The 13,869-nt window shown below is 44.3% G+C and overlaps 1 protein-coding gene across 1 annotated transcript; it reads right to left on the bottom strand.

Annotated features, from left to right (window-relative positions):
- Positions 1 to 5,841: 5,841 nt before the first annotated feature.
- CD14 (CD14 molecule) lies at positions 5,842 to 9,692 on the bottom strand. The gene is made up of 2 exons (XM_007107937.4): positions 8,588 to 9,692; positions 5,842 to 8,498 (listed from the first exon to the last, which is right to left on the bottom strand). The coding sequence occupies exons 1-2, from the start codon at positions 8,588 to 8,590 to the stop codon at positions 7,383 to 7,385; spliced, it is 1,119 nt and encodes a 372-aa protein (XP_007107999.1). The 5' UTR covers positions 8,591 to 9,692; the 3' UTR covers positions 5,842 to 7,382.
- Between the last annotated feature and the right edge of the window lie 4,177 nt (positions 9,693 to 13,869).

The following is a 13,869-nucleotide window of genomic DNA, read 5'->3' on the forward strand; positions in this document are numbered from 1 at the left end:
CTCATAAAATTGTCTCCGGAGAATATGTATCTGAAGACCTGTTTTGCCAGTTTTTCCCAGAGCACAGAGTGCCTCATTCCTCATCTCCACCGTGAACTCCTTTCAGGGGGTGTTGAAGGTCAGCAGTTGCAGCAGCTCATAATTTGATCCTTGTAGAGGTAGATGGCAAGCGCCAATTTGTAGGTGACACTAACTCCTTGGAGTTAGCGCCAGATCCCACAAGTTAAAATGCAAGGTCCTCAGTAAGACCCCTTATTTCAGGTTCCAGGCACAAGTGGGAACCCCAGGTTACTTGTAGTACTGCCTGACTTGGCTACAGATTCCTGGGTTCCCACAACCAACCCTCAGGTTCAATAATTCACTAGAATGACTCACAGAACTCGGGAAAGTGCTCTATTTATGATTACCTTTTTTTAATTATAAAGCATGCAAGTGAACAATCAGATGAAGAGTTATGTAGGACAAGGTCTGGAAGGGTCCTGAGTGGCAGGAGCTCCTGTTCCTGTGGAGTGAGGGTATGCCTTCCCAGTACATCAATGTGTTCACCAACCAGGAAGCTCTCTGAGCCTCATTGTCCAGCATTTTTCGATGAGATTTCATTAAGTAGGCATGATTAATTAAATCATAGGCTATGTGATTGAATTCAACTCCAGCCTTTCAATCTGCATGGTTTTTCTTTTTTTGACCGTGCTGCGTGGCATGCAAGATCTTAGTTCCATGGCCAGGGATCAAATCTGTGCCCCCTGCAGTGGAAGCACAGAGTCTTAACGACTGGACCACCAGGGAAGTCCCTGCATGGTTGTTTGTTTGGGTTTTTTTTGCGATTCGCGGGCCTCTCACTGCTGTGGCCTCTCGCGTTGCGGAGCACAGGCTCTGGACACGCATGCTCAGCGGCCATGGCTCACAGGCCCAGCCGCTCCGCGATATAGGGGATCCTCCCGGACAGGGGCACGAATCCGTGTCCCCTGCATCGGCAGGCGGACTCTCAACCACTGCACCACCAGGGAAGCCCTGCATGGTTGTTTTTGTCTAGTGAGTAACCTCTTTCATCCTGAAGCTATCTAGGAACCCTGCCAGAAGTCACCTCATTAGTATAACAGAGAGACTCCTATTGCTCAGGAAATTCCAAAGGTTTTTGAAGCTTTGTGCCAGTAACTGAAGACAAAGACCAGATAAGTTCTTTATTATATCACAAGCCACTCTCTGATTTTTCACCAAGGATCCCTTATAGCCGAAAGAATCATACCTGTCTGATCATCTACATTTGGTGTACGTCTAAATAACAGGTAGAGCAATAGTAACAAGATGAATATGCCTACCATCTGGAGGAATGAGTGTGGGGTAGGCATAGGAGACTTGTATTTTCCCATACATTTGACTATCAATATTAATATCGTAGTCTTACCAACAATGCCAGTGTTATATCTCGTTGTGTAGCTGTTACGTGAAAAATGAGTAATTAGTTTAGTCCATCATTATATTTTATTATCAAAATGTCTCCCACAGCAAGGCCACCCAGGTTTGCAGTCTTCTATATCTCATCAGGTTCCAAAGCAAAAGTGGTCTCAGGATTAGATGGTTTCACCCTGAGACATCTGGTATAACTGAACTAAGGGACATCCCATCTTTTTCTCTGAGCCTCTTTTGAAGCATTAGTCTAATATTGGATTTCCTTTATTGCATAACCTATTTATTTGTTCCTTCACTCTCAGCTTCTGTTCCTCCTTCTAAAGTTCATATGGATTTCAACAGATGCTGAATAGTCATAACAATCTTATAAAAGAAGAACAAAGTTGGAGGACTCACACTTCCTTATTTCAAAACTTATTGTGAAGCAATAGTAACCCAGACACTGTGGTACTGGCATAAGAGCAAACATAGAGATCAGTGAGAGAGCAGAGCAGTAAGGGTCCAGAAATAAACCCATGTTTCTATGGACAGCTGATTTGACAAGGACATCAAGAACATTCAATGAGGAAAGATTAATCTTTTTAACTAATGGCACTGGGACACCTGGACATCCAGATACAGATGAATGAAGTTGGACCCTTACCTCAGACCATATATAAAAATTAACTCAAATCGATCAATTTCCCAAATTTAAGAGCTAAAACTATAAAACTCATAGAAGAAAATACAGAAATTAATCCTCATGACCTTTAATCTGGCGATGAGTTCTTAGATATGATACCAAAAGGAAGCACAACAGAAGAAAACATGATAAACTGAATTTCATCAAAGTTAAAAACTTTTGTGCATCAAAAGACATTATCAAAAATATGAAAAGACAGCCTACAAAATGGGAGAAAATATTGGCAAATTATATACCTGATGATGATCTAGTATCCAGGATATATAGAGAGCTCCTACAACTCAGCAACAAAAAGACAAACAACTCAAGTAAAAAATGAGGGAAAGACTTGAATAGCCATTTCTCCAAAGAAGATATACACAGTGCATAAAAAGGTGCTCAACATCATTATACATGAGTGAAATTCAAAAAGACAAACAACAATTAAAAACTAGGAAAAAAAATTTGAATAGATAGTTCTCCAAAGAAGCTATACAAATGGCCAACAAACATGTGAAAAGATGCTCAAAATCCTTGGTCATTAAAGAAATGCAAATCAAAAACGTAATGAGGTACCACTTCTTACTCACTAGTATGGCTCTAATAAAAAGAAAAAAACTGATTCAGTTGATACACACAACTGAAAATATAAATTTTCAGGGCATGTATTGCTTTTTAAAAAATATACATTTATTTATTTGTTTGTTTTTATTTTTGGCTATGTTGGGTCATCGTTGCTGTGCACAGGCTTTCTCTAGTTGCGGCAAGCGGGGGCTACTCTTCATTGTGGTGGGTGGGCTTCTCATTGCAGTGGCTTCTCTTGTTGCGGAGAACGGGCTCTAGGTACACAGGCTTCAGTAGTTGTGGCACGTGAGCTCATTAGTTGTGGCTTATGGGCTCTAGAGCTCAGGTTCAGTAGTTGTGGCACCCGGGCTTAGTTGTTCCGTGGCATGTGGCATCTTCCCGGGCCAGGGCTCGAACCCGTGTCCCTTGCATTGGCAGACGGATTCTTGATCACTGAGCCACCAGGGGAAGCCCCAGGGCACGTATTGCTTTAAATGCATAGTACAACTTGCTGCCAGACCAGATGCATTGAAAAAAACAAAACCACCTCCTTTCTATAGCCATTGAAACAAAGTTTACTGTTCTGTTTTAACAAGTTTGTATTGTATTTTGCATTGACACACATCTGCTTATTTAAAAAACGACATCCTTTTGGTAGTAATGGTTCAGCACAAATAGGTATTACAGCTTGATGTTTGTGTGCTCTAATTCTCAGTGTTCTTTGATTCCAGGTCTTATAGAGCAGTTAAGGCAACTGTAATGGCATTTTTGAAATGTATTGTAAAATAAAAAGAGATAACGTCATTAAAAAGAAAACTGTTGGTGAGAAGGTGGATAAATAAGAATGCTCATACATTTTTAAAAATTAATTAAAGTATTTTTGGCTGCGTTGGGTCTTCGTTGCTGTGCTCTGGCTTTCTCTAGTTGCGGCGAACCGGGGCTACTCTTAATTGAGGAGCGCGGGCTTCTCATTGCAGTGGCTTCTCTTGTTGCGGAGCATGGGCTCTAGGCGCGTGAGCTTCAGTAATTGTGGCACGCGGGCTCAGTAGTTGTGGCTCGCGGGCTGTAGAGGGCAGGGTTAGCAGTTGTGGCGCTTAGTTGCTCCGCGGCATGTGGGATCTTCCCAGACCAGGGCTCGAACCCGTGTCCACTGCATTGGCAGGCGGATTCTTAACCACTGCACCACCAGGGAAGTCCAAACCCTCATACACTGCTGATGGGAATGTAATATGGTGCAGCCACTGTGGAAAAGAGTTTGGAGGTTCTTCAAAACATTAAACATATAATTACCATATGATCCAGCAATACTTCTCCTAGGTATATATGCAAAAGAACTGAAAAGAGGTACATAAACAGATTTGTGTACTAAAATGTTCATAGTAGCATCATTCACAATAGCCAAAAAGTGTCCATCGATAGATGAATGAATAAACAAAATGTAGTTTATAATACAATGGAGTATCATACAGCCATAAAAAGCAATGAAGTACTGACACATGCTACAACATAGATGAACCTTGAAAACATTATACTAAGTTAAATAAACCAGACACAAATACTGAATGATCCCACTTATAGTAAATATCTAGAATAGCCAAATTCATAGAGACAGAAAGTAGATTTGATGTTCCCAGGCTCTAGGGGGAGGGGAAATGGAGAGTATTTGCTTAACGGGTACAGAGTTTCTCTTGGGGTGACAAAAAAATTTTGGAAATTGTGGTGATGGTTGCACAATACTGTGAATGTAATTAATACCACCGTACCTTACACTTAAAAATGGTTAAAATGGCAAATTTTACTATGTATATATTTTTTACCAGAATAAAGAGAAAAAGTATATATCTTATTCCTATCTGCATACAATCATGCTGTTTCCCTCATCTTAATGAAGATTATCTTATGAACATAACATCAATCATACTCCATGGTGAAAGACAAAACTTTCTAAGATCAGGAACAAGACAGGGATGCCCACTTTTGTCACTTCTATTTAACATAGTACTGGAAATCCTAGGCAAAGAAGTTAGGCAGGAAAAAGAAACAAAAGACATCCAAACTGGAAAGGAAGAAGTAAAATTATCTCTGTTCACAGATGGCATGATCTTATATGTAGAAAATCCTGAAGATTCCACACAAAAAAACTGTTAGAACTGATAAACAAATTCAGCAAAGTTGAAGCATACAAAACCAACAAACAAAATCCAGTGAGTTTTGTAAAAAAAAAATAAACAGAAACCTCAATTAAATAGAGTTGGGAGACCAGAAGGGACTGCTTCATGCCCTGAGACCTTAGCAGAGCCCAACAGGAAGAAGAAAGACTCCTTTTTTTACTGGCAAGGAGCCCTCCCACCTTCCTTTTCCTCTGTATAAAAGTGTTCTCCTACCTTCGCCATACAGAAACTTGCATGTATTGATAGCTCGCCGTGGTTGCAGACCCCTGAATTGCAATTCTCTGCTGATCCCAAAGAAACCTGTCTTTGCAGGAGAACTATCTGGCAGTCTATTTGTTTCAGTTCAGCAGTTTCTATACACTAACAGTGAACAGTCTGGAAAGGAAATTAAGAAAAACAATTCCATTTACAGTAGCATCAAAAAATAAAATAAAGTACTTAGAAATTAACTGAACGAGATGAAAGACTTACAATGAAAACTACAAAAATTGCTGAAAGAATTAAGACACAAGTAAATGGAAAATCATCCCATATTCATGGATTGGAAGACAATATTATTAGGATATCAACACTCCCCAAGGCAAGCTACAGATTTAATTAAATCCCTGTCAAAATCTAATGGCATCTTTTGCAGAAATAGAAAAATCCATCCTAAGATTCATATGGAATCTCAAGGGAGCCCAAAGAGCAAAACAATCTTGAAAAAAAGAATAAAATTGGAGATCTCACACTTCCTGATTTCATAACCTATTACAAACCTACAGTAATCACAACAGTGTGGTACTGGCATAAAAACAGATATATGGACCAATAGAATTGAATAGAGAGCCCAGAAATAAAACCTCACATATATGGTCAAATGATTTTCGACAAGGGTGCCAAGACCATTCAATGTCTTTTCAAAAAATGGTATTGGGAAAACTGTCTATCCACATGCAAAAGTGTTGGGAGACAGAGATATTGAATAATATCCACCGAACTGAGAAAGAACCTTGAGACCAAAAAACAAAGCAGGCAACCCCATAAAGTGCAATTTTGAAGTTTATTGTGGGTACTGACATACAGCCTTATTACATAATGCGTATTGTGAACTTACATACAGCTAGGATCCAGAGGCATTCACAGCTGCGCTCTGCGAAGGGGATACCTTGGCTTTAAAGGGGCCAAAGCGAAAAACAGAACTTGACTACTAAGTAAGATGCACATCTGCATCCAAGGGAACCGGGGCTTTTTCCTCCTGGGGTGTCTCATGACCATTAACCATCTGTGTCAACAAAAGGCATTCTTCCAGTTTTCATATCACATGAAGGCAAGAGTAAAAGTTGTTAGGAAAGTAATCTGGCTTGGGTGCACTCCTTGTGAGTAGACTAAAGCTCAGTTGTGCAGAAAGGGGAGGGGCAAGGCTGTGGGCCGAGGTGGAGCTGACAAAATGGAGTCAGTGTGGTTCAGCCACATAGATTGGCAGTTTATTTAGCTGTCCCTATGACTCTTTGAGCCCATGGTCTGATAACCTGTGTAACTCTCCCATCAATGTTCATTTGCATTCTCCATTCCTATCTGTGTGGTTCTGGACACTGGAGGGAGGCAGGCTGGAGGGCTATGTTTACATGCCTCATCCCACTCCTCTTGAGGTCCCCCTCGAGGCAGATATCTAGATCTCTGCTGGGTGTGGCTGCCTCCTTGATGTAATGAAGAAGGGACCCTTAGAAGGAACAGTACCTCTTGGTTGATGTCCTGGGTCGCTGAGATAATGTGGTTCAGAGGACGTATACTATTAATTGCCCTGTGCAGGGGTCTGAGAAGTTGTGAAGGGTCTAAGGTGTTATCCTGTTTGCAAATCAAAGAACGAATATACACACATATACTAACATAGTCACAAGATCTCTGGTTCAGAGACAGGCTGTTAAATGACAGCATCTTGTATCAGTTCCCCAACCCCAAACTCCCCATTACATGACACAGTGAAAGTCAGTGTACCTGCGTGTGCAGAGGGGCTGTACGCTACAGGAGAGGAACCCTGAAATTATAAAACTCAGAGCTTATGTAGAACAAGTGGCATAGCTGTCTGTCCTCACTGGGGGTTGGAGGAAAAAAAGAGAGTGAGAATAAGCAAATGGCTCTGGGTTTTATTACCTTGGAAAGGGAGAAGCTGACTCTTGGAAAATGCACCAGAGAGGAAACATTCTGTATCCTCCTAGGCATGTTTACCATTCAAACGTCCTTTAACAGGTGCCAGTAATCTGTTCAGAAAGCCCGCATTGGGCAGAAACCCTTGGTTCTCCCACACAGCCCTAGACAGGCGACTCTTCCCTGCCCTTTCTGCCCCTGTAGTTCTTTTCTAAGTAAGGGCAGGTATGGTTTCTAGGGAGTTAGGATGAAGAAAGTTTAAGTATAATGGATTCGCTATCCAGCAATGTGCCCAGTAAACGTCTGTTGAGTGAATGACACGGACCCGCTGTTTAAGATTTTAATGAAGATGGGGCAGAGGGTTGGTTGGTTGAGATGTCCTGACGAGGCTCTCCCAGAGCCAGGGCAATCTGAGCCAATTCATTCCTCTCCCCCGTCTCCCCTGGGCCTTAGGCAAAGGCCCCGGCTCCCTGAAGCAGTGCCAGGGCTCCTGACACCCCGATGGTCAAGGCGGAACGTGCACAGACTGGGACCACGCCAGAGCTCTTCAGGTCTTCTTGGTGCTTGAGGGATCCAGGGTCCAGAAAGGGATTCCCGTCCAGTGTCAGGTTATTTACCTCGGGCAGCTCGTCTGGCCGCGGCGCCCTGCTTAGCCTGTTGCAGCTGAGATCAAGCACGCTGAGCTTGGGCGGCAGTCCTTTAGGCACTTGCTCCAGCCCCGCGAACGACAAGCTGAGAGAGCTCAGTGAGCTGGGCCACACACACGAGGTAGCGCCCGGGGCGGTGGCGCGCAGCGAGTTGTGGCTGAGGTCCAGTCGTTGGGGTTGCACACTCGCCGCCGCCAGCGCAGCGCACACGCTGCCGAGCGTCTCCATCCCCGCGTTGCGTAGCGCTAGACCTTGGAGGGCCGGGAACTTGTGCGGACAGAGAGCCGCAATCAGCCCGCGCTCGCCGAGTCCAGGATTGTCAGACAGGTCTAGGCTGGTGAGGACCTGGAAGGTGGGGAGCTGTGCGCAGGCAAAGGCAAGCGAGTGTGCTTGCGCGATGTTCAGTACCCTGAGACCAGGCTTGAGCCACCGCTGCAGTTCGCCGAGCCAGGCACCTCCTGTTGCCCACGACACGTTACGGAGACTGAGGGTGGAGAGCGCAGGCCCAGTGGCTTCCAGAGGCGGCGGCGGCATCGGGCCGGTTACCTCCAGGTCCTCAAACGTCAGTTCCTTGAGGCGGGAGTAACCGAGCGCACGCAAAAGGGCGACCAGAAGCAGAGCAGGAACCTGGGCAGCGCCCAACGTGAGCCGCCGCAAGCGCAGAGCCTTGATCGTGTCAGCGTACTGCTTCGAGTCGGCGTTGGCGCTCTTTAGAAAGTGTTCCAGGCTGCGGCCGCCGCCACGGATCTCCACCTCGACAGCAACCATACACTGCAAGGCGCTAGACCAGTCAGGCTTCGGGTCCGTGAAGTTGCAGACGCAGCGGAAATCTTCTTCGTCCAGCGCGCAGGGCTCTGGTGTGGCCGCAGACACACGCAGCAATGGCAGCAGTAGCAGCAGCAGACAGGGCACGCACACCTGCGAAGACAGCGGAGGTCAGGGCGGGTCCTGCCGGGCCCTAAGGTTCCCCGAGTAGCCCTCCATCGGCCCCAAGAGCATACACTCACCATGGTCGATAGGTCCTCAGAACCTCTGCCTCTCCGCCTGGCTCTGGGAGTGGGCTGTGGCTTCTTTCCTTAACAGCGGCTTTCGTCGGCTTCCAGGCTCCACAAACCTATCTGTCCTTACTCTCTGGCAGCCTCTGAAAGTTTATGTAACCCTGGGATGTCACTCCGTTCCCTCCTCTTTGAACCCCGTCACTCCCCACTTTTCTTCCTCCCAACCACCCCATCCGCTGCCCTAGGAAATATTGCAGTGAATGATGTTGCCAGGACAGGAGCCGTAACAGGAAGTATCTTGCAAGGCGACTAGGGCCCCCTGCCTCAGGCAGTGCCCTGATGACTCACACGCCCCCAGCCTTGTCTGGGATGGGGAAAGGAAGATCCCCAGTGCCTCAGGCCAGGACTCTCATGTCCCCTGCCTATAGCCCAGTGACTCAACCCGGGTAGTTTCCTTAACTTTTCCCTAGTCTTGGTAATTACTGTTAACCTCCTGTCACCCAAGTCCAACTCCCTGAATATCCTCAGGTATTTAATTGGATATTTTGTGGAAGAGACTGCAAACTTCATCTATTGACTCCAAGGGCTAGAATTAGGTTCAAGAGAAGGAAGTTGGTCTGAGGAACAGCTCTCCACGCCCTCCTTTTTTTTTTGCTGACTTGTTCTTTAAATTTGTTTATTAAGAAATAATAACTTTTTTTTTTTTTTTTTTTGGGCCTCACGACATGTGGCATCTTAGTTCCCCGACCAAGGATCAAACCCGTGCCCCTGCATTGGAAGAGCAGTCTTAACCACTGGACCGCCAGGGAAGTCCCCTCACAATTTTTTAAAGTGATAGCTTTCTTAAAAGTAGAGAAGTCTATGTGTTTAACAGAGACACATTGGCCAAGTCCCTCGCTCTCTTAGTTTCCACTTCCCAGCCCTGAAATTTGAGAAATGAGATATTCCTAAATATAATTTTCCCGCTTGTACCTAGCTATCTCCTGCCCTTTCCCCAGCACAATTCCTATGCCCTAGGAATGAAAAGCTGTACCTATGTTGAATGAGGATTAATTAGTAACTCACCTGCTTTGTCAAGAAAAAAAAGCAAGTGTCCCAGAGGGTGGGGAATTGTTACCAAACCAGGTTTGTTTGCCCAACAGGCAGTAAGCCAAACACTGAGATGCTTTGGTTTGTAGCAGAGAAAGGGTTTATTCACAAGGCATCTAAGTGAGGAGCAGGGAGAACAAGTCTCATATTCACCTCCCTGAAGACAAGGGACTTGGGATATTTATGGGTGAAGGGTATAGGGTGGTTGGAGGTACAGGGGAAGGTGATTGGGGACAGGAAAAAGGTGAGGTAATCAGTATTCTGCTCAGGTGTAGCTGAGTTGCATGCTTCTTCATGGGATGCACGCTCAGAAAGTCGTGGCATTAGCATGATCTGAGGGTGAAGTTTTGGCCTTCTGATGTCAAAAGGCCATACATACAACACTCGCACAGGCCCAGTTGGAGGGTCAGTGGTTCCAAGCAGTCTTAATCAGCTGGAACACGACCTGGCAAGAGCTGACTCTAAGTTCCTGAAAATCAACTTAAGGAACCGTTACTATAGCAACCCATATGTCAGAGGTGTTATCCACAGAGGGGCAGTTAAAGGAGTCTTGTGACATATTGTTTAAGCTACATGAGGGTATGTAATTTGCAGGAACAATTAAGGCGAGCTTGATCGGTGAAGGCAGGTTACACGATATTATTTATTAAGCAAGTTACAGTTCAAGGGATCTAATTGATGACTGCCCTCAATTTTAGAAGGGCTATGCTTTTAAAACAGCCCTCACAAGTCTGAACTTCTGGATTTCTGGGCAAAGAGCTACATGAAAAACATTTGAATTCTCACTTCCCTTTTTCCAGAAGTAGCCACATCTGCCCACAATCTAAACAAGGAAGCCCCGTCAGACCACACTGCTCCCTGTGTGTCCTGTTGGGCATATTCTAATACCCTAAGCTGTGCCTAAAGGCCAGACCATGTCACTGGGACATCCCTGAGGACCAAGATACGAGTATACTTCAGTGTGAAATACACTGACTCTGCAGTCAGACAAAAAGGCTTGGAATCCCAGCTCTACGGCTAAGGTTGTAACAATAGCCCTTCATTGTTATTTTCTTCATCAGAGTCTCTGCATTCAGAAGACTCAGGCCACTGAAGCCTGGGTCCTCAGGAAATTCCATCACCTTAACAACAAGAACCTACTGTATAGCACAGGAACTATATTCAGTATCTTATAATAACCTATAATGGAAAAGAATCTGAAAAAGAATATATATATCTATCAGGTTGGCCAAAAAGTGCCTTCAGTTTTTAAGTAAAAATAAAAGACACATATTTTCATTTTCACCAAGAACTTTATTGAACAACATATTCACCCTTTTGTTCCACTACCTTCTGCCATTTTTCAGGCAACTTCATAATTCTATCTTCCCAAAACTTTTTATCTTTTTGAGCAAAGAACTGTTCCAGGTGCCTTTTACAGTCCTCCAGGGAACTGAAATTTTTTCCATTAAGAGAATTTTGTAAAGACCGAAATAAATGGAAATCCGAAGGTGAATGTGTGGTGAATATGGCGGATGAATCAGAACTTCCCAGCCAAGCTGTAACAGTTTTTGTCTGGTCATCAAAGAAACATGCGGTCTTGCATTATCCTCATGGAAGATTATGCATTTCCTGTTGACTAGTTCCGGATGCTTTTTGTCGAGTGCTGCTTTCAGTTGGTCTAATTGGGAGCAGTGCTTGTGGGAATTAATCGTTTGGTTTCCCGGAAGGAGCTCATAATAGAGGACTCCCTTCCAATCCCACCATAGACACAACATCACCTTCTTTGGATGAAGACCATCCTTTGGTGTGGTTGGTGGTGTTCATTTCGCTTGCCCCATGATCTCTTCCATTCCACGTTATTGTACAGTATCTGTAAACCCACCTAACATGATTCAAAATGGAGTAACACCTGTCAAGGGCACCTATTAAGTCTCTTTCAGACACCCGAGACCTGGAAAATTACTGAAGACTGCAAGTCTATTCTCCGAAAAACCACATCCTATAGACATACAGCCAGCCCCGGTACTGCTGTGGAGCAGAATAGACACGAACCTACCTCCTTTTCCTGCACCTTGCCCTTTGAAGCCCAATAAAAGATTCAATCCCCACCCTTTGGGGCCAATGCCACCCTATGTGTCTGGCCCCTTTCCTCCCTTGGAAAGTGGAGGAATAAAAACTTTCTTTTCTTCCCTTGTTAATATTTCTGTGAATTCTTTCACAACTCGCGTTGGCTCACCTAACAGTATCCACTTTTCATTGCCCTTCACAATTTGTTTTAAAAACGGAACGTTTTCATTACGTTTAAGTAGAGAATCGCATGCGGAAATATGGTCAAGTAGTTTCTTTTCCCTCCGCTTAACTTATGTGGAACCCAAACATCAAAGTGATTAACATAACCAAGCTGGTGCAAATGATTTTCAACGCTTGAGTTGGGTATTTTGAGTATGTCGGCTATCTCCCACGTGGTATAACGTTGATTGTTTTTAATTAATGTCTCGATTTGATCGCTATCAACTTCAACTGGTCTAGCAGACTGTGGAGCATCGTCCAGTGAGAAATCTACAGCATGAAACTTCGCACACCACTTTTGACGTGTTCGATCAGTCACAGCACCTTCTCCATACACTGCTCAAATCCTTTTTTGCGTTTCGGTTGCGTTTTTATCTTTCTTAAAATAATAAAGCATAATATGCCAAAAATGTTGCTTTTTTCCTTTCATCTTCAATATTAAAATGGCTACACAAAAATTCACCTATTTCGATAACTCTTTTTTAAAATGCGTGCTGATATGACAGCTGTCACATACAATCTAACAGAATCGCTTTGAATGAAGTTAAAGACAACTAAGTGCTACTAGAGCCATCTTACGGAAAAAAACGAACGAACCTTTTGGCCAACTCAATATATATATATTACACAGCATTGTAAGTTAACTATACTTCAATTTTTAAAAAATGGTTAAAAAGAATTCCATCACCTTAGGGGAGACACTCTGGATGAGGGGTCCAAGCTAAGAGGGGCAATAATGTTTCTGGTGCTTCCCTGGTGGCGCAGTGGTTGAGAGTCCGCCTGCCGATGCAGGGGACACGGGTTCGTGCCCCGGTCCGGGAGGATCCCACATGCGGCGGAGCATCTGGGCTCGTGAGCCGTGGCCGCTGAGCCTGCGTGTCCGGGGCCTGTGCTCCTCGACGGGAGAGGCCACAACAGTGAGAAGCCCGCGTACAGCAAAAAAAAAAAAAAAAAAAAAAAAAAAAAAAAAAATAATGTTTCTGCAAAGGTCCCCAACTCACATCTTGATTCAAAAAATATCTATCCTTTGTCTAAACCAAGTGCCAGCGCTAATGCCAAGCCCTGGGATGCTGATGTGACCATCACATGGTTCCTCAAGTACTCTGGTAGGTGTGGGAGGCAAATGCAGATGTAGAACTACAGTCCATAGTGAACAGGACTCTTACAGAGGAGACAAGGACTTGGGGGAGCTCTAGAGAAAGGAACAGCTAGCCTTGTAGTACAGAGAGCATGGAGCTGTTTCTTACAGGATTAACAGAGTTGCCAGGCAGATAAGTGCGAAAAACAAAAACAAAAACAAACAAACAAAAAACCCCAAATAATAAACAGTTTGGGCAGCTGTAACTGTTTGAGCAGACACTCTGGGCAGAGCATAGATTTTTCCTGGGGACTTGCCTTATCTTCCCAACCAGGAGAAAGATGTAGGTGTTAGAAGCCAGCCTGCCCCATGAGGAAGGGGACAAGACCCAGATCCTATCCCCAGCCAGAGCATGGTGCATAAATAAATGGTGCTCAGGGAATTCCTTGGTGGTCCAGTGGTTAGGGCTCTGCGCTTCCACTGGAAGGGGCACGGGTTCGATCCCTGGTGGGAGAAGTAAGATTCCTCAAGCTGCACGGTCAAAATTAAAAAAAAAATAATAATGAAGTTAAATAAATAAATGGTGCTCAATAAGTGGCTGTCCAGAGGCTGGATGGATGCTGGACCTGGAGAGAAGATATGGAGAACAGGATGATGATCTGCAGATATTTAACTAGATGTTTTGTGGAAGAAATCAAAGACTTCATCGATTGACTCTAAGAGGTGGAATTAAATTAAAGGAAAGGAAATGGGTTTGAAGAACAGTTCCCATTCCTGGATTTGTTCTTACTTGCACATTTGTCTAAGTAGTAGCTTTCTAAAGATTAGAGGCCTCAGTGAGAATTCTTTTTAA

This window comes from Physeter macrocephalus, chromosome 8 (genome assembly GCF_002837175.3).
Source record: "Physeter macrocephalus isolate SW-GA chromosome 8, ASM283717v5, whole genome shotgun sequence".
NCBI classification, from domain to species: Eukaryota; Metazoa; Chordata; class Mammalia; order Artiodactyla; family Physeteridae; genus Physeter; species Physeter macrocephalus.